At 34.3% G+C, this 22,163-nt stretch overlaps 1 protein-coding gene across 2 annotated transcripts in view; it reads right to left on the minus strand.

Moving 5' to 3' along the window:
- Window positions 1-1,400: 1,400 nt before the first annotated feature.
- The window catches only part of LOC126767052 (acyl-coenzyme A diphosphatase NUDT19-like), an 86,707-nt gene continuing 65,944 nt past the window's right edge, over window positions 1,401-22,163 (minus strand). Inside the window, exons 4-5 of one of the 2 annotated variants that reach the window (XM_050484664.1) lie at window positions 1,915-2,122; window positions 1,401-1,859 (exon numbers count right to left, since the gene is read on the minus strand). In XM_050484664.1, coding sequence (XP_050340621.1) covers window positions 1,672-1,859; window positions 1,915-2,122 — 396 coding nt within the window. In that variant the 3' untranslated portion in view covers window positions 1,401-1,671. Of the gene's footprint in view, window positions 1,872-1,914; window positions 2,123-22,163 lie in introns of both variants that reach the window. The other variant, XM_050484665.1, reaches the window with a different exon arrangement.

Consider the following 22,163-nt stretch of genomic DNA (forward strand, 5'->3'; position numbering starts at 1 on the left):
TCAAATAGTTGGTTATCATGGCGATATAACAGTCGTCATTGACGATAACGTTCTTACCTGCATCATTTTTGTAGAAATATGGACCGACGATTCAACAGTTCACAAACCACACCAAACTTTTTTTTTTAGATGAAATGGTAGTCAATGAATCTCCTCAACCTGCTCTTCGTCTAAAATGCGGCAAATTTTGCTTGTTTACGTACACGTTGAGCTAGAAATGTGCCTCATCGCTGACCCAAATTTGGCTCGAAATTGTGGGATCTTCTTGGAACTTTTCAAGAGCCCATAGAGCGAAGCGATGTCGCTTGAAGACGTCAGGCGGCGCTAGTCCTTTCACAAGCTGTATTTTGAACGCTTTCAATTTAATATTTCGACGTAAAATATGCCAAATCGTTCCTTACGTTAGTCCGAGTTGTTGCGAACGGCGCTGAATCGACTCTCAACTGCGTACAAGGTGTGTTCCGAATAGTACGCTTAGTAGGTAGGCTGTGTTGACTATGAGTTGAGCGAAGCGCTCGAAACACATTCTTTACAGAAAGTGAATTTTCGTAATAAACTGAATAATTTGTAAACGTATAAAACTGAACAAAAATAACGTGAGGGCAATAAAAAAACATAAAAAAAGGCTATTAAAAAAATTACCTCTACTTGGATCACCCGTTATGAATTAATAAATTTAAACGAAAGTTATATATTGAATTCAAGTTAGTTTTACACTATTTTATACCACCAAATGAATAAATAAACTTTTTTAATAAGTTGTTTCCCACAAATGTATAGAAAGGTGAAAATTTGTTTGGCTCGTGGACAAAAATGTCGAAATTGGAAGAGGCAAGCTACAACTTGGAAACAGTAAAAAGAAACTATGGAAGTGTTTCGAACAAAAAATACAGTACTCATTGCCTGGTAATGAAATTACATTTAAATTAATTAATTTAATTTAAATTCACTAGACTTACCTGGAATGCCACCACTATAATTCTGCTTCGAAATTTAAATGCCCCTGAAATTTTGTAATGGCACGAGATTAGTTCTAAAAAAATCATGGGCAACATTCTTGAAGCCACTATTTTGAGTGGAAAATTTCAAGGTGAAGTTGGATACCAATGATTCCTTCAGATTCACCTATACCATTCAAACGTTTAACATTCAACTATGCCTATAGTGGGGGCCAAACTATGACAATTTGTGGCTTTGATTTAGAAAATCCGTGTTTCTCTCACGGTCAATTATATCTTGCATGTTTGTTTACACGCCTCAAGGATTAACTAAAAATATTGGACATAAAATGGCATTACGATAAACTAAATTTATGTAAATTATAAAATCTATATGTTATAATATTATATAAAATAGTGTGAGTGTAAGTTTCTTCACCTTTAATAAAAACGACTTCAAAGTTTTACTAAACACAGCTTTTATTATATATTTCATATTTTATTTTATATTTCATTTCACTCATACAGTATACACATGACAGATATATGTACATTATACTACATTGCAATAACTTTTTAATAATAAATTTTATCAAAACGGTCCAGATTGTTACAGCTTATTGAAATTCGGATTAAAGAAGTGTGTACAAGACAACGTCTGTCGGGTCCGCTAGTACATATAGTATGTATATATGTATGTATATATGTATGTGCCCAAAAAAATATATACTTGTTAAAGCTTAGATTTGTCGAAGATATCTAATCGGCTATTGCTTGACGAAAAATTTTTTTGAATAACGGTTTCGTGCATATTAAAACTAACTATTCGATGCAGATTATTTGCCATACATTTTAGTTGATTGCTGGAGTAGTTTAGTGTATTTGATGGACTATTCTGTTCGGAGGGGTACAGATCGTCACCTTATTAAAAAACTATTATTATTAATAATGAATTTTTGAATAAAAAATTTCTCACCGGGCAGGACTCCAATCATAGCATCTGAACATTTATAATAAAACGGTGCAAGTAGTTCTTTTCCTTGTCTGCTACGATAACTAGCGTAATTTGTTAAGTTTTGCAGCTGTGTAAATTTGGAAAGCCGTGAAAGTTCATACATTTGGGGAGGTGGCAACCATATTTTTTGGTATTTGTGAAGATCCAAATATTCTGAAGCAGTTTTCCACTACGAAATGAAAATAACATCATATTAATAGAAATATAATGTGGTATTGTTAAATAAGTGGGATAAATTTTAAAATAAAGTCCCCAGAATTGGGGGTTAAAAGGATATCCATATTAAGAAAATATGTATATATATACAGTGCTTGTCCGAAAAGTAATAAGACTGATTTTCTTTCGGTGCGACTGTACTTCGGAGCGTGCGCGTACCGACTGGATTCGGTAGAGGGAGTTCCTAGCTAACGAACAAGCGACTGGTCAGTTATTTCCGAGCACCTGAAGAGTCAGTCCTCAAGAGACTCAAACGAAGAGTCAATCGAGTCCGACAAGACATCGCAGCCGATTGGAAGTTGCCCCACGACAACGCCCCGGCTCACACCGCCTTTCTTGTGAACAGCTCCCTAACTAAGGCCGGCATCGCAGCGCTTCCGCAGCCGCCCTACAGCCCAGATGTGGCCCCGGACTTTTTTTGTTTCCTTGCCTGAAAAGGCTGATGAAATGCAAGCATTTTGAGACGACAGAAAGGATCCAAGCAGCATGCATCTCGGCTCTCAAGGCCAAGAATGCCTTCCGTGATGCCTTTAATGCTTTTTTTTAAAGATTTGTAACGAATTTTTAAATCGACTCAGTCCTATTACTTTCCAGACAAACCCTGTATATAGTTGAGCTATCTACTCTTAAAGTCCAAATTTTCAACTATTTAAAGAGCGTGTTTCTTTGATTTATAATGAATTTTACACTTATAATGGGTATATTCGTCGAAAAAGTTTTTTCGTATTTCTAATCAAACTTCAACTTATTTTTTTTTTTCGACAGAAGAGCGCATCTATGGTAGCTGCCCCCGCCATGGTGCCAAAATCGCGCTTGGTGACTTTATCCCCAGGGTAGGAAAAGAAGGTATCTTTGGCATAACGGTCGGTAAGTTCAGGCTTCATGATAAAACATCCCCAAAATGGGTTGAGACTGGAGCCTCCAACCTCCAGAAGTGCTCTCGTGACTGATGCCCAGAGGATACTAAAATTGTGAAAAGAACACTTCTCAAAAATGCTAAATGGCAGTATAAACCTAACACCAGAAGATGGTGAACCCGATTCCCCAGTCGATGACGATGGAGCAGACGTTCCATTACCCGACCTTGAAGAAGTTCGAATAGCAATTACCCGTCTGAAAAACTACAAATGAGCAGGTCCGATTGCTTGCCGGCTGTGCTTTTCAAATACGGCAGCGAAGAATTGATAAGGAGCATTCATCAACTTCCTTGTAGAATATGGTCGGACGAGAGCATAGCTGACGATTGGAATTTAAGTGTGCTCTGTGAAAAGGGAATCGAGACACACCACCCCGTCGTCAATTTCGAAGCAGTTTTTGATATCACGAAAAGGAGCTGTCTTTATACCGCGATGTTTGATTTTGCAAAAACTAATTCGGCTGTGTAAACTGACGTTGAGCAATACCAAAAGCTTCATCAGGATCGGGAAGGACCTCTCCGAGCAGTTCGATACCAAATGAGGTTTCAGACAAGGCGACTCTCTATCATGCGACTTCTGTAATCTACTTCTGGAGAAAATAATTCGAGCTACATAACTAAATAGAGAAGATTCCATTTTCTATAAGAGTGTAAATCTGCTGGCGCACGCCCATGATATTGACACCCGCCAGTTCGATGAGATGACTGAAGGTGTGCGTACCCAAGTATTTAAGTCTTGACTTCCACCATGAATTTGTTTCTCCTGGACAAACCGTCAACGCCAAGTTGAAACCCTCAGGAGGCTAAAACAAAGGGTCAATCAGGTCCGACAAGATATCGCAGTCAATTGGAAGTTACACCACGACAACGCACCGGCTCACACAACCTTTCCTGTGAACACATACCTAACCAAGGCCGGCATCCCAAAACTTCCGCAGCCGCCCTACAGCTCAGTTGTGGCCGCCGGACTTTGAAAAGCCGATAAAAGGCAAGCATTTTGAGGCGACAGAGGGGATCCAAGCAAAATAAGCCTTTTTTGAAAGTTTTTAAAGAATTCTAACGATTAGTTTAATAAACTTTTTAAATCGTCTCAGTCCTACTACTTTCCGTACAAACCCTGTAATGGGCTTGACTATAGTGTCATAGAGCTAGAGAACCACTTTCGGAGAGAGACCCCATTTTTTGCCAATGGCTTCTTCGACGAATTTATTAAAATTGACTACCTAAATTCGGAGTCAGTGGCCTCAACTTTAAGAGCGCTACGTCCAAATTATGGTCGTCATAATCGTCCTGTGAGATAAACAATTGAGCGTATAGTAGAAAAATTTGAATTCACAGGCACAGTACAAATAGCGCATAAATTGAGGAAGATCCAAATCGGTCTGTCACACGTCGTTCTCAAACGTTGGGCATATCTATCATGTCGTTGTGGCGCATTTTGCCAATAGATCTTGGACTACATCCTGCAAACTGACGCAAGAACTGACGCCACTTGATCACCAGAATCGTCATATGTTCTTTAATTGGGCTGAGCAACAACTTGAAAATGATTCGGATTTTCATCGGAAAATCATCTTCAGGGATCAGGCTCATTTCTGGCTGAATGGCTTCGTCAATAAGCAAAATATGAGTTATTGGTCAGTCAGCAATCCACATGTACTCCATGAGTCACCATTGCATCCCGAAAAACCTACAGTTTGGTGCGGTTTATGTTCCGCAAACGTGCCCGTAGTGGCCATGCAAAAGAAGTCGAGTTCCATACATAATGTCCATAATAATCCAAACCGTTCTTGTTTTATTAAAACAAATTTTTGTGGCGCTCTTATTAAAAAAATAAAAAAAATATCGCTTACTTCGAGAAGAACAAATAAAAGTCAAATTTTAACACTTTTGACACATTTGCATAGTCCTCAAAAAATCAAAAATTTCTATAAAATATGTATATCAGACCCTTCCTTCACAGTGATATTTTTAGGCAAATATTATGCATAACTTTTATTTTCTGTCCTTGGTAAAAAAGGATGGAGTCATGTGTAGAAGTTCACGAAAGTGAGGAAAGTTCTATCATTGCCACTCACATGGGAGTGCCACAAACGATTCATTTACATATGGCTCAAGCCGCTCACGACTTCCGGTTTCAGACCAAATATCCTCTGAGTAGCCACAAAACATCCGTTTGAAGGCAAGCTAAAGCAAGAAGGCGAAACATTCCCTCCACAGGGTTGTGCGATTCCTTACTTGGGAAGGTGTCGCTACCCAGCTGCTTGATGTCCTCACTAAAGTAAAGGCTGACATCACCTCCGTCCAAGAAATGCGATAGACGGGCCAGGACTGAGGCGAGTAGGCGTTTACTACATTGGCCATATAAAGATGCGCGAATTCGGTGTGACACTCGTGGTGCTCAATCCGCATCAAAGCGAAGTTCTTCTACATAGCGCTGATTTGCGCCCACGCCCCGACGGAAGAGAAGGACCATGGGACTAAAGATGGCTTCTATGAGCGTTTGGAGCCTATCTATGGGAGCTGCCCCCGCCACGATGTCAAAATCGTGCTTGGCGACTTTAACGCCAAGATGGGTAAAGAAACTATCTTTGGCAAAATTCACCAAGCTACCTGGCTGTCTCCGGATTGAAAGACCACAACTAGATCGAACATGTTGTGATAGACGGACAGCTCCAGTGCTTTAGACGTGTATTCGCTTCGAGGTCCTAACATCGACTCGAACCACGTCAACAAACACAAGGAAGGTTCGACGTCGAGAAGCTGCAATCATAACAGACAGCCGAACGATTTTATACTCGACTTGAGCTCCTGTGGGACGGTATTTCAAGCTCCTTACGTACAGCTGCAACCAAAAATTCGGAAAATGCAAAAGAACATCTGGTACCATGAGGAGTGCCGCGTCGCAGTGGAGAGAACCTCAATCAACCAAATGCTCAAAAATTCTGCAAAAAAATGCTGTGACTAACAGTAGGTTTCAAGACCAGAGCATACTAAAATTATGGAGGGCAAACTTCTCCAGCCTGCTGAATGGCAGTGAAAGTATAACGCCAAGAGAATACGAACCGGATTCCTCAATCGATTACGATGGAGCAGACATTCCATTGTCCGACCATTTAGAAATTCGAATAGCAATTACCTGTCTGAAGAACAACAAAGAGACCGGCCGAGCTCTTCAAACACGGCGGTGAAGAACTGATAAAGAGTATGCATCAGCTTCTTTGTTAAATATTTTCAGATGAAAGTATGCCCAACGATTGGAATTTAAGTGTGCTCTGCCTAATCCACAAAAATGAAAACCCCACAATCTGCGCCCACTTCCGTGGGATAAGTCTCCTCAACATCGCATATAAGGTTCTATCGAGCGTATTGTGTAAAAGATTAAAGCCCACCGTCAACAAACTGATTGGACCTTATCAGTGAGGCTTTAGATCTGGAAAATCTACAACCGACTAGATATTCACCATGCGCCAAATCTTGGAAAAGACCCGTGAAAAGAGAGTCTACACTAGGGTGCTTCAAAAAAATTTTTTGAATTTTTTTTTTTTTTCAACTCTTACCCACTTAAATGTTAGTGATTGACAAACAAAAAAAATTGTCCCTCAAGCCGGGCACTGTAGCTTAACTCTAAGGGGACGCTATTTTTTTTTAGGTTCGCATACATTTAACATAGGAATTTTCGTTTTTTCATTCAAACTAAAATTTTACCAACAAATTTTCGTTTCTCAAAAATAACCATCACACACACAAGACACATTCTTCATATTGATTTATACTTCACCGAAAGAAACCTTGTATTAACAGTTATTGATAAATTTTCAAAGTATGTTCAGACTAAAATTTTAAAATCCAGAGCAATAGAAAATGTAAAGGAACCTCTTCGTAACCTTTAATCCAATTTGACGTCCTAGAAGCAATAGTTATCAACAGTAAAACAAGTCTCAATTCCGCATCATTTAGCTTCATACTCGAAGATATTCTTAGTACTCAAAAATTAAAATTAAGCTCCGTTAACGGACCAATCGAACGATTCCATTCCACATTGACATAAATAATACTCTACCTAAAAGCCGAATGTAGCCTATTATCATTCCCTGAAATCCTAGACAGATCAGTTTACGAACATAATTTTACGATACACTTAACAACAGGTAGGGAAACGATAGAAGTATTTTTGGAAAAATGTTAGTACAGACCCCAGTCAATTTGAACAAGCTAGACAAGGAAATATTGACAAATTGAAAGAAAACAAAAATAAAGACATAATCCAATATATGTAATAAAAAACACACAGCTCTGAGGACATATGCAAATACCAGGAGATGTTGTATTTATAAAAATTAGTGAACGTTTAGGTTCAAAGATATCACCAAAATACTCGTATAAAAAAGAAATAGTTCAAGAAAATAGAAACACAACAATTCTGACAGTATTCGGTAAAATAGTTGGTTTTTCAATCATATAATTCAGCAACTCCTTAAAGGATGTTACCCATATCCCATCCTCAGACACGAAACCAACCATAAAAATAATAAAGAATAACAACAAAAATGTCATAAAAGACTTGCAAAGAAAAATAAGTAAAATTAAAAACAAATTTTTAACGCTATATAAAAAGGAAGGTAAAATAGCTTTAGAGAAAAGAAATAAAGTAAAAAAATTATTATTATTTAAATGGTAAAAATTCCACCAACAACTAATGTAACACTTAAGAAAATATTATTGTCACCAATTAGTAAGAAAACACCATTGTAATAAATATTGAATTTAATGAAACTTTTAAAATAAATAATTTAATATAGGAAATCCGAAAATCTGATGAGTCGACGTTGCGAGTTTTCGAGAGAAAAGTTCTGCGAAAGATTTATGGTCCTTTACGCATTGGCCACGGCGAATATCGCATTGACATAGTTCAGCGAATTAAGAGACAGCGGCTACGCTGGCTAGGTCATGTCATCCGAATGGACGAAAACACTCCACCTCTGAAAGTATTCGACGCAGAACCCGCCGGTGGTGAAGAACCTGGCCCAATTGGAATATCCAATTGGCGACACGTAGCGAAAGAGACTGGCGCGCTGTTGTTAACTCGGCTATAATCGCGTAAGCTGTGTCCACGCCAATAAAGAAGAAGAAATTCGAAAATCACATAACAAGTAATAAGGAATCTATATGTAATATAAATAATTTGATAGACCAATGGGAAGATAAATGCACAACCAGATTAATAAATAGTTTAAATCCAAGTCGTCCGATGACGACAGGTCACAACATATCCAACATACAAGGAATAAAACCATGAGTAACCTTCTTTAATAACCAAAAATTTTACGGTGCAATGCAAAGCCATACCTCCAGTTTAGCAGTTAAAGCTTAGTACGCAGCTCTCAAGAAATGTAAAAACTTCATATAAAAAAACGCTTAAGAAACGGTCAAGAAACTTTCCTGCGATAAATTTACTTGTGCTAGTACGCAGCTCTCAAGAAATCTAGTACTAATTTTTGATACTTTTTTTCAGTAAAATGTGAATATGGCAAACCTGGTTTTGCGAAGAAACATCAAATCAACAATTGTTTCTTGAAGGAAATTCGAAGTAATCGTCAAATTCATCCTAAATTAGTTGAAATCATTAGTATGAAGTATATTCCATTTTGAAATGTTGTATAAAACCTACCAATCATCAACAACATTTCTTAAATCTCAATGAAAATATTTATGTTACCATACACATACACACATACATATTACGCACAAAGTTTGTTTTCTTTGTTTATTCTCTCTTGCTCTTCTAATGTAGATCATTCACAATGCGTAACCAGCTGTCAAAATTACTTGAGAAATAATGTATTTTTTTTCTTGAGCAATTACTTGAGAGCTGCGTACCAACCTTAAATTCAGAAGGAGAAACACGGAACTATATGTCGATCAATCAGGGTTATGAGGTTAATACGGATCATTCTCCAATCTATTCAACCTATAGCGAAACAGTCTCCTTTAAAGAAAAACAACGGCCTTGTGCAATAATCTAAATTTTGTCCTACCGTGTTTTTGGATTTTGCAAAATCGTTCGCTTAAGTTTGTTACATACGACTGCTTACGAAATTGAAACTGATTTTACCGAAACAGCATTATGATATCATAAAATCATATTTATCATGTCGCTACTTCCGCGTTAAACAAGGAGACATGTATTCTATTCTTAGGGAAAAATAAGCAGGAGTTCCACAAGGTAGTGTTTTGGGCCCTCTTTTATTCGCGGTCATGCGTTAGTAGACTGCAATTATAAGAAAGCCACATTTGTAGACGATACCGCGTTGCTTGCGGTTGGTATTGGTGAACACGGGTCAACTATTAATTTCTAAAAGGCTGTAGTTAAAGTTCTACAAAAGTTCATGTAGAAAACAAATGGAAACAGCAAGACATTCGATTAAAAAATATTTATTGGTTAATTGGTAACAAATACTCCGACCGATATGGAGCTGTGGTGACCAACTCTAAGGATGTTCTAACGCAAATAACACAGTACAACAGCTAATCTGGGGGGTGAGAAATTCCAAGTCAGGGTGATGGTACTAGGTCAGCATAGTAAAACCCTCAAAGGGTTTGGCGTTCGTATGTGTCAGTTTTTTTTATGACCTTTTAAATTTCACAGTACAACAGCTAATCTGGGGGATGAGAAATTCCAAGTCAGGGTGATGGTACTAGGTCAGTATAGTAAAACCCTCAAAGGGTTTGGCGTTCGTATTTGTCAGTTTTTTTTATGACCATCACCCTGACTAGGAATTTCTCACCCCCCAGACAATAATCCCAAAAATGTTCCACAGGGTAATAAGAAAGTCATTCAACAATTTCAAAACAAAGTACTAAGACAAACTGTTAAAGCGCCTTGGTATTGTAGATCTGCTGATATAGAGCATGTTGTAGGCTTAAGCTCGGTTAACGCTGTATATTATTGTATATAAAGTAATAATAATTATTAAAAATTCCTTTTGCTCAATATCTCAAAATTGTATTTATTCCAAACTACCAAAATGGCGGCTATGTGGAATAAAATAATTAGGCAACCAACACACAAAAAAGAGAACATATCCTGTTCATAAAGATATGAACATGAAAGTTTTGTAACCTTAAGATAGAATTATATATACAAAATTATATTTTTGACACAACTACATTAATAAATAAAAATATACATGTAAACAATAAATTAAATAAAAAGTATATACAGTCCACTAAATGTCAAGTGCAATGGTAAGCAACAAAATTGTAATATGAGACTTGCTCATAAAAATGTGAAAATCATTGCACATAAAAGAAAACTCATAAATTAGAGTATACATAATACTAATATTAAAATACAAAATATACATACTCGAAATATTAATGCACACATGCAACAGATAAGAAAGTATCAAGCGTGTGTACGTATGTGTATAAGTGCGTTAGATGCACTAATCTAAAAAACTATAAAATACCAATGCGTTGGTATCTCAAAAATGCAATAAAAATATAATACATATTTACACATGTGTATGCACACTAAGCATACACACATATACATATATACATAGTTAAGAAATTAGAATTAAGAAATGTATTGAGGGAAGAAATTTTAATAAAGAAAACCAGAGTCAAAAGTGAACTCTCACAGTACAGACTTAAGCAAATACTGTCTTAATCTGTACATTTGGTCCTTCGATCCTCTTTTTGAAAAAGAATCGAGCAAGTGCAAGTACTAGAAGCCTCTTAAAAGAAAAAGAGCATTACTTAGCCAAGTAAAAATAAATGTAAGACGGAATAGCAAAGACTACCCGCATTTATAAAAATTACTTTTAGTAAAAGTTAAAAAAAAAATTTTTTTAAAGCGTCCTTGTGGCTATAACAACAAGAACAGTGCAAAAAAAAAAAAAATATATATATATATATACAAAACCATCTATAAAGAAGCAAATATGAAGAATTTGCTAACACGACAGAAGGAGTTGGGAGATCTAGCTGGGTTGGAGGAGCAGAAAATCCTGAGCGGAAAAATAAGAAAGGCTTCATGTCTGGAATATATGGATCATATTCAGACTGTTATGAAAGAGTTTAATGCAAATCATAATAAAATAATGGCTAAGAAGAGTCAAGAAGCTGAGGAATACATTGCGAAGAACTACTTCGAGCATGTAATGCAAACAATGGAGAATTCTATTCAGAATTTAAGAATTCAAAGTACTGCCGAAGGTGTTTCAGCAGTAAGCAGCATGTGGCAAATAGAATCTACGCCACAAACTATTCAGGTCGCACCACCTGAAGCCGCGTCTGGCGTTGAAAGAAAATATCAACGTCGAGCAAAAATGCTCAAAAGCACGATGGATGAAATACGAAGAAATGCATTGGATTCTCTCGAGCAAATGAGAGAATTCAAAACCAAGCTTCAAATACAATTTGAAAATGTTGAAGAATCATATTTTGAAACTCAAAATATCAAATTAGTTGAAACAACTAAAGAATCTATTGAGGAACAAATAGATGTATTTCGTCAAGAATACAAAATCATCATCGAAAGGATAACGGAGAAATTAAATAATTATAATTCACCAAAAACAATGTATTCCAATATAAAACTGCAGGAAATTAAAATTCCGATGTTTTACGGTGAAATGAAACAATGGTCGTCATTCCACGATCTTTTTAAAAGTTTGGTGCATGATTCGAAGCACTTTACAGAAGTGGAAAAGATGTTCCGATTGAAGACATCATTAGGTAGAGAAGCTGGTAGATTAATTCAACATCTATCAGTAACAGCAACAAATTATGAAGCTGCTTGGCAAATTCTCAAGGAAAGGTATGAGAATAGAAGGCTACAATTTACAGCACAAGTAGACAGACTACTTGATCAACCGACAGCAAATGGAGAAAGTGCACAAAGCATGAAGCAGCTGTTAGATACCACCAAAGAATGCATTTATGCTTTAAAAGGGCTAAATCTAAATTTAAATGACGAACAAGCCATCATAGCTCGGATAGTGGTTCGAAAACTAGACAAAGAAAGTCTACGTTTATACGAGCAAAACGTAAAAAAAAGTAGGGATATACAAAGCCTAGATGACGTCTTCAGTTTTCTGGAACAGCAATATCAAGCTCTAGAAGCAATACGCGACAGAAAACCAACTAAATGGAACAATTAAAAGCAGCCACAGCGAACACCTACATTTTATACAGCGGCACAAAATAATTGTGTATACTGCAAGGTTCCTGGGCATCAAATTGGTGAATGCAGAAAGTTTCAGACATTGACTACGATGAATCGAAGAAGATTCATAACAAACAACAAGTTATGCTACATTTGCCTTGATCACGTATATGAAGGAAAATGTAATAATAAAAAGAAGTGCAATAAGTGTGAAAGAAATCATCATAATTTATTGCACTTCAATGAATTCCAAAAAGGAAAAGGAGGAAGTGAAGAAAATGTCACAAAAACATCTTCCACAATGATGACGAAACATTCGGAAATGGCGATACTCCTAGCAACAGCACAGATAAGGGTGAAGGCAGCAAATGGAGAGTATGTGACATTGCGAGTTCTAATCGATCAAGGATCCCAAAAAACTACTATTTCCGAAGAAGCATCTCAAATACTTCATTTACCAAGAAGAAGAGAAGTAACTGAACTGCAAGGTTTAGGAAATACCACAGTGGGAGTGTCCAAATTTAAAATCAACATTAAAATCAAGCCGAGATTCCTAAGCAACGAGGCGTACAATGTCGAAGCACTAATTTTGCCGAAATTAGCGAGTGCTCAACCAGACAAAACGTTTAAATGGGATATAGAACAATTGAAAAACTACAGTTTAGCTGATCCCAATTTCAACAAATCAGATCGAATCGATATTGTCATTGGAAGTGACATATATGCCGACATACTAGAAGAAGGTATATTTAAAAAGGATCGAATACTAGGTCAAGCTACGAAATTGGGCTGGATATTGTCGGGAGTTTTACAACAACCGAGAAAAAACAATACAATTTTAGCAGCGGTTACTACAACATTGGAGAAGTTTTGGGAAATAGAAGACGCTACAACTCCAGCAGATACAGCAGATGATGATGAATGCCTAAGAATTTTTGAAAAAACAACAGTAAGAAATGGAAATAATCGATTTGTCGTCAATCTACCTTTTAAGCAAAAAAAGAATTAGGCGATTCTCGCAAACAAGCTATGGCGAGGTTTCTTAATCTTGAGAAAAGGTTCGCTACAAATAACGAGTTAAAACAACAATATGTGCAATTTATGAAAGAATATTCAGAAATGGGCCACATGGAAAAAGCAAGTGAAAATAAATGCGGAAAATACTATTTGCCACATCAAGCAGTGATTCGAGAAGACAGTAGAACGACTAAACTACGAGTAGTTTTCGATGCGTCTGCAAAAACTACAAATGGAAGTAGTTTAAATGACATCCTCTTCATAGGACCGAGACTTCAAAGAGATATATTTGACATTATAATCAAATGGAGACTTTGGCAATATGTATTAACTAGTGATATTGAAAAGATGTTTCGACAAATTAAAATAACAGATAGTGATCAAGATTACCAACGTATATTGTGGAGAGAAACAAAAGGAGAGCCGATAGAAGAATACAAACTACAAACAGTTATATATGGGACAGCATCAGCTCCTTTTTTGGCAACGAGAACTTTACAAGAAATTGCCAAACTATGCGAGCCCCACAACTATTTGCTTTCAAACATCATTCAAAACGACTTCTACATGGACGATTTAATGACAGGAGCAGATTCAATAGATGAATGTAAGGCCATTCAGTATGAAATATCGAAACAACTACAAAAATATGGGTTTCACTTAAGGAAGTGGATGTCAAACAACAGTGAAATCATAGCAACAATTCCGGTAAATAACGCGAATGAAGTAATAAAAATAGCAGAAGACGAAACAATAAAGACATTGGGTATTCAATGGGATCCTACCAAATACATGTTTGGATTTAATACGAATCTTTCAACGCAAAAGCTGGTTACAAAAAGACAAGCTTTGTTTGATTTAGCGCGAATTTTCGACCCAATGGGATGGCTTTCACCAACAACCGTTATAGCAAAGTTATTTATACAGAAACTTTGGTTGATGAAACTCAACTGGGACGAGTTACTTGACGAGAATTTAACAAAAGAATGGCAAGAGTTTATGCAGCATATACCAGAGATAAAACGAATAAAAATTCCTAGATGGTTTGAAACTAAAAACAACTTTAAATTTGAACTACATGGATTCGCAGATGCTTCAGAGAAAGCTTATGCAGCAGTTGTATATACTAAAGTTGGATCAGTTATAACAATTGTTGCTGGTAAAACTAAAGTGAATCCAATTAAAAATAAGAAAACGTTACCAAAACTGGAACTATGCGCGGCTCACCTACTTGCTAAATTGCTGCAAAGGATAAAAACAGTCATCAACAGAGAAATGAAAATATTTGCTTGGAGCGATTCAACTATAACGTTAGCATGGATAAATAATTGCCAAAGTAAAGACAGATTTATTAGAACACGAATAGAAGAAATCAAATTACTTGTTTCCAATGCGAAATGGCAACACGTTGGAACAAAGGACAATCCAGCTGATGTAGCAACCAGAGGGGTACTGGCGAACAAACTAATAGAACACGATCTATGGTGGAAGGGACCAAAATGGTTGCGAGAAGAGGAACATCATTGGCCAATAAAGAAGATTATTCAAATCGATGCAACGTATGTGACAACCTCAGAGGAATTACATTTCTTGGATAAGGTAATACTTAAATATTCTAGTTTAAGCAAATTAATAAGGGTAGTAGCTTATATTTTGCGATTTGTAAAAAGAATAAGAGGGAAAAAATGCCCTGAATACTTAGTTAAATCTGAAATGAAGGAAGCTGAAGAAATGTTAATAAGATATCAGCAAAAATTACAATTTAGAGAGGAAATTCAGAGTTTAGAAATAAAAAAAGAAATTAATCATAAAAGTAGCATTGCAAGCTTAAATCCAATTTTGGATAATAAGGGAATCCTTCGTGTAGGAGGTAGATTGGGTAATTCAAATCTTCACTTTAATCAAAAGCACCCAATAATATTAAATAAGTCACATTTGTCATCATTGATAATTGAAAATATTCATAAAATAACTTTACATGGAGGAAACAAGTTAATGGAATCAATGATTAGAAGGAATTACTGGATTGTTGGATTGAAGAATTCTATAAAAAAAGACAATTCGAACTTGTAGTAGATGCGTACGTTACCGCAAAGAAGTAGCAAAACAATTAATGGGAAATCTTCCAGAATTCCGAGTATCTATGTCAATTCCATTAACACACGTTGGTATAGACTATGCAGGACCGATTCATATGAAATGTTCAAAAGGACGAGGACAAAAAACATTTAAAGGATATATAGCTGTATTTGTTTGTATGGCAACAAAAGCTATTCATTTAGAAGCAGTAAGTGATTTAACAACCGAAGCGTTCCTAGCTGCTTTGAAAAGATTTTTTGCTAGAAGAGGTAAAAGTCAACATATATATTCGGACAATGGAACAAATTTTGTCGGAGCTTGTAGAAGATTAGACCGAGATTTTAAAATGGCAATCAAAAATAATTCAGCCGTAGCTCCCATATTAGAAGCAGATAAAATTCAATGGCATTTCCGGCCCCCGGCAGCTCCTCACTTCGGAGGAATTTGGGAGGCAGGAGTGAAGTCGGTGAAATATCATTTAAAAAGAGTGATAGGCGCAACTAAATTGACATTTGAAGAAATGATTACTTTGCTATCACAGATTGAAGCAATACTGAATTCACGACCTTTATGTGCGATAGATAGTGAAAGCGATATAGACGTTTTAACGCCTGGCCATTTTTCAATAGGATGTCCAATAATAGATTGTCCTGAAGCAATTAATGATAACCAAATAGGTTCATTAGATAGATGGAAATTAATACAAAAACTTAAAAAAGACTTTTGGAAACGATGGGAAAGCGAATATGTTGTAATGTTGCAACAACGCATGAATTGGAAAATCAAACAAGCTAATCTAGTACAAGGACAAATAGTTATTATCAAAGATGAAGAAACTCATCCAGCCAAATGGCCATTAGGAAAAATTATTGAAACTCATCCGGGAACGGATGGAAATATAAGAGTTGTAACTCTAAAATTACAAAATGGCATACTTAAACGGCCCGTTCACAAATTATGCCCACTGGAGGTAACAAACAGCAGTAGAGCAGAGGAAGCAAATCATGTGACAAGTTTGCTGACTTCGAGAATAACAAAAAATACTGCGACCTCAGAACGACCGAGTAAATGAAGCAAATTGATGATGTGGTTCTTAACGATACTCATGCTAGCAACACAAACTAAGTCATTATACATTAATGATACATCTAAATCAGGAGCTTCAGTGACTAAACTAAAAAATAATACAGCAATATATTTGGAACCGATTAGTAAAATGGACATAATAAATTCAAAATGGAATTTAATAGTCTATTACGAATTAGGTACTTATTATGATCGGATGCATAAAATACAAGAATTTATTAACAGACTTGAAAATCAATGCAAAATATTGACCTATTACGAAGATGCCTGCATAATGATTACTGCAACTTTAAATGACAAATATAATAGTCTTAAAGCAAATAATGAATTGTTTATGAAAAAACAAAATAGAAAAAAGCGAGCACCATTCGAATTCGTTGGTTCAATTTACCATATATTATTCGGAATTATGGATGCTGATGACCGAGAAAATATGGAATCAAATATTAGAAATATTTTCGACAACCAAAAAGATATAGCAAAATTGTTTAAAAGGCAGACATCGGTAGTTGATTCTACCATAAATATATTAAAAAAGACAACAGATGAAGTTAACCGTAATTTTGAGAAAATGAATCAACAACTTAATAAATTTTATAACGAACTAATAAAAGATCAAAATGCTGAACGAATGACCTTGATGTTTCAAATATTAACCATTTCAATAGGAATAGTTATGGACGAATGTGAAGAAATCCAAACTTCAATAATTAATCTTCTAATTGACATAAATCATGGTCGCATAAATCCAAAACTATTAAAGCCTTCGCAACTTAATAAAGAAATTGAATTTATTAGAAACAAACTACCACACAAATTAATACTACCTGGAAGACAATCGGGTAACGAATTAAAAGAAATTTATAAATCGATGACTGCTAAAGGTTTAATTGTTGATTCACGGCTAGTCATAAACCTAGAAATTCCCTTAATGTCGTATGAACCGTCAAACGTATATAAATTAAATCCACTTCCAATAAATTACAAAGGGAATATGATTATTCCAGAAATAAAGGCAGAATATTTAATATACAAGTTTGATTTGAATCAATATTCACTTATAAACCAAGTAGATCTAGATAAATGTTCTACTAACTCAGAGAATCATTACCAATGTCCTGGAAATTTAGCTTGGAAATCAGCAACGGATAATTCATGTGAAGTAGCAGCTTTAAAACAATTAGAAAATGAAGCATGTGATTTCAAACCTTCTACAAATGAAAACGTTTGGATAAAATTATCTTCTCAAAATCGGTGGCTTTACAAATTATTTAGCAAAGCAATGATATATCTATAATGTGATAATAATCAACAAATGCATATAGAAATCCCTAGTCAAGGCATTATGACAATAAGAGAGGATGCACAGTCCGGCATGAAGGAGTAACTGTAACAGCATCTCATCACATACAATCTGAAATTAAAAAAGAATTGCTATCCTCTTCTTGGGTTAAAGATATTGAAGATATTCCAGAACTACAAATAAAACCTTTTGATTCAACATTAATAAACAATACCAAAGATATCGCACATCTTAAACAACAAATATAACTCCTCAAAACAGAAAATATAAAATTAAAAGGTATAAATTTTCATCACGTAAGTGGTCACGTTTCGCTAACATTAGTTTTGATAATAGCATTAATCATTACTATTTTATATATAAGATCCAAATGTGTAACAAGAACTGTGACTGTTCCATTTGAACTTCCAGTTAGACATAATTAAAAAATATTAATAATAAAACATAATATACAAGTAAAGTTAAGATACAACTTTGGCCCCTGGCAGAATGTTCATAAAGATATGAACATGAAAGTTTTGTAACCTTAAGATAGAATTATATATACAAAATTATATTTTTGACACAACTACATTAATACATAAAAATATACATGTAAACAATAAATTAAATAAAAAGTATATACAGCCCACTAAATGTCAAGTGCAATGGTAAGCAACAAAATTGTAATATGAGACTTGCTCATAAAAATGTGAAAATCATTGCACATAAAAGAAAACTCATAAATTAGAGTATACATAATACTAATATTAAAATACAAAATATACATACTCGAAATATTAATGCACACAAGCAACAGATAAGAAAGTATCAAGCGTGTGTACGTATGTGTATAAGTGCGTTAGATGCACTAATCTAAAAAACTATAAAATATCAATGCGTTGGTATCTCAAAAATGCAATAAAAATATAATACATATTTACACATGTGTATGCACACTAAGCATACACACATATACATATATACATAGTTAAGAAATTAGAATTAAGAAATGTATTGAGGGAAGAAATTTTAATAAAGAAAACCAGAGTCAAAAGTGAACTCCCATAAGTAAGGAAGGGCTAAGTTCGGGTGTAACCAAACCATTTTATACTCTTACGACATGCAAGAATCAAATCAAAAATTCCTTCAGGTGCTTACGAAACTCTTAAAACTTGCAACACTCTTAGAACGTCAACCAGAAGATCGAGATCCAAGCATTTTTATATACACATATGCTTACACTATATACAAATAACTTATACATTAACGGCGTGTTCTACTCTAGAATTTTGAAAAATTCGTTTTTTTTCATATATTTAAAGTTTAGACCCTTAAGAACATAGCATCCAAAAGATTTTTAAAAATTAAAATTACTTTTCAGGAGCTACAGTTACTTTAGTGACGCAGTACCCAGCCGTTTCGGCCGTATCGAATTTTTTTAACGCGTTTTTCTCGAAACTACTTTTTTCCACACGGTACCGGCATTATCTCAAGTTCTATTCAACCGATTTACTTGAAACTTTGTGTAAACCTTCTTTATATAATCCTTTATCGTTCCTACCAGCATCGTGTCAAAATTTTTGTTTTTAACATTTTAAAAAAATTCAGGAATTTCAAAAAAAAAGCGTAAAAATGATTTTTATTTTCAGGCAGTCGCCATTTTTCAAAAAAAAAAAATTCGTGTTCCCTGAAATAGGGACTATAACAGCATCCTTACTGATTAAGAATTTCTTTTGATTTTTTTTTCAGACCACCAGCTGAGTCAGGATCAATGTCACCAGGGTGCGCCAGTTTTTTTACACCTGTCTCTCAGACCACCCCCCCCTCCCTCTAATTTTTTTAATTTTTAATATTATTTTGTAAAATTTTTTTTCTGTGTTCTTAAGATATCAATAAAAACACCATACAAAAATTGATAGTAAAAATATGAATTGCCTTTTTTTACGACACTTCACAAATTACTTAAAAGACACATAAAAGTTTGTTAGAAAAACGAAAATCATTATATGCCGTATATGGGAGTTTGGGTAGAACCGACCCGAATCCATTTATTTTTCCCAATACCACATACTATTAACGTGTCGCATACTAAACAACCAATGAAATACATAGAAAGAAAATAAAGTCAGCCGGAAGTTGGAAAATCCTAATATTAGTTATATAGGGGACAGGTCAAGTTTTCGCTCAAATTTATCTGTTTTAGGGACAAAGATACACTGTTATGAGTTAAATACGATCTTTCATTTTCATTGAGATAACTCACATATTCGCCGATATATGAGGTACAAAGTTACTCGGAAGTTCCAAAATCTTTATATTAGGTGTATGGGGGCCGATTCAACCCATTTTTGACATACAGACATACCATTGTTAAAGGATTATCCCCGAATTAAATTATATACATATATCACACATTAACCGATATTTTCGATCAAAAGTTAGCTAAGTATGTACTAGGGTCCAAATATTCGGTACTTAGGGGCTTGAACATTTTTTTTTTGTATTTGAACAATTTTTGTTCATAAGGTGGCATATACTACACGCATTATTCGTGCAAAGTTTTATCCATATATATTAAGGGGTTACATGGGTTTGTATTGTCCTAAAGTTCGAAGTTGATCTGAGTAATAGTTTTGTAGATACTGCCTTGAGAACTTTACATGAACCGCTCACCTAACGAACTTTGACAGTTGACTAGTTTGGGTAGGTTTTGACGTTTTGCAATTGGAATGACTGGAACGGCCAGATTGAAATTATACCAAAAATATATGTGAACGGAGGAATTTGTTTCCGCCTTTCAAGATCACTAATAAAAAATGTGAAACAATGAATATCATAAAAATGCGAAATTTACATATATTTCACGAAATGTTTTGCAATTTGATGCATAGTAGCATTAATTTTCAGTTGCCAATGATTAAAAATATTTAATAATTGAGAACTAACAGGCTTAATTCACCTTATTAAGTATTGAAAGATCAAAAGTCAGTTGTTTTTATATACTATAAAAGCATAAAACAGGACTTAAGTAGTTTCGCCATATATTAAAAAAACCGCATATAATAATTTCGTTTTTTAGGAAAAAAAATGTAGTTTTTTTTAATGCAAAATTGACAATTTTCAACCAATCAAAAAGATCGTAGACCATTGTATAGCAAATGTATTCAACTATACCCAGTTTTAATTTGAAGTCGATCGGTCAATTTCTCGTTGAGTTATGATGTCAGCAATTTTGAAAAATTTCGTTTCGAGAAAAAGCAAAAAGAAAAAATTTTTTTTTGAAAGTGTCACACTGGTATGTCCCCTTAAACGCGAGTTATAATAATGCTTAAATCAAACACGATTTTATATTTTACCAATATATATGTATATGTAGGTATATTATTACAAAATTGATTGACACTGTTTAAATTTAGGTCTTCCTCCTTTCAAGATCGAAACAAGAATGAGAATATGAGTAATGAATAAGAATGGAAATATATAACCGTAAATAAATTAAAAATGAGAGTACTTAATTCTAAATGACTTGAAAGGAGAGATAAAAGTAAGGAACAAAAAGTAATGTAAAAAATAATAGGGTGAATATTACAATATGTAACTTCTCCATCGCTAGAATTGAAGATATATCTTAAATTCTAATAGAATTTTAAAATTTCAGTTTTCTCTTAATATTAGAATTATGAATATTTTCCAAATTAGAATATTTATATTTCGGTTGTTCTTTGTCTTAAAGATTTATAATTTTTAATGTATCCATTACACCTTTGTTCTTTGTAAAATTCTCTCTTTTCATTTCTTTTATTTATACAATTATTTTTTCTTATTAAAAGGTTTTCATAAATTTTTCTTTTATTAGAATTTCTTGTTCAATATTTATAGGTTTTTCTTTCGCAACTGAATGATAAGAATTGTTATAATATTCTATTGCTTTGTTAATTTTTTCTTTTATACTAAGAGATTTTGGTTCAATTATTAAAACTCAAATTTTTTCAGAAATAGTGTTATGCAATCTCTCAATATCGGCATTGCCAGTGTGGTTGTTAGGCTTCACTAGATGAAGACTTATATTTTCGGTTTTTAAATAATCTTTAATGTTTACACTTTTGAATTCATTATCGCAAATTAATTTATTAAAACGTGCCTTTTGAGATTTATAAAGTCTAAGTTTTTCTATTATAGTTTGATTGGTTATGTCTTCAAGATCATAAGCAACAGCAAATTTTGAAAAGCGATCAATAAATGTAAGAAAATTTTATTTTGTATATGTGTATACATCCATATGTATTATTTGTTTTATGTCTGTTGGAGTTTCAGTTAAATGGAATTTGGCTTTAATTGGATTTCTATCAAATTTAGATTTAGTACAAGTGGAGCAATTATTAATGTATTTTTGGATTAGAAATTTCAAATTAGGAATATAAATTATCTTTTTTAGA

Source organism: Bactrocera neohumeralis, unplaced genomic scaffold (assembly GCF_024586455.1).
Source record: "Bactrocera neohumeralis isolate Rockhampton unplaced genomic scaffold, APGP_CSIRO_Bneo_wtdbg2-racon-allhic-juicebox.fasta_v2 ctg370, whole genome shotgun sequence".
Lineage (NCBI taxonomy): Eukaryota > Metazoa > Arthropoda > Insecta > Diptera > Tephritidae > Bactrocera > Bactrocera neohumeralis.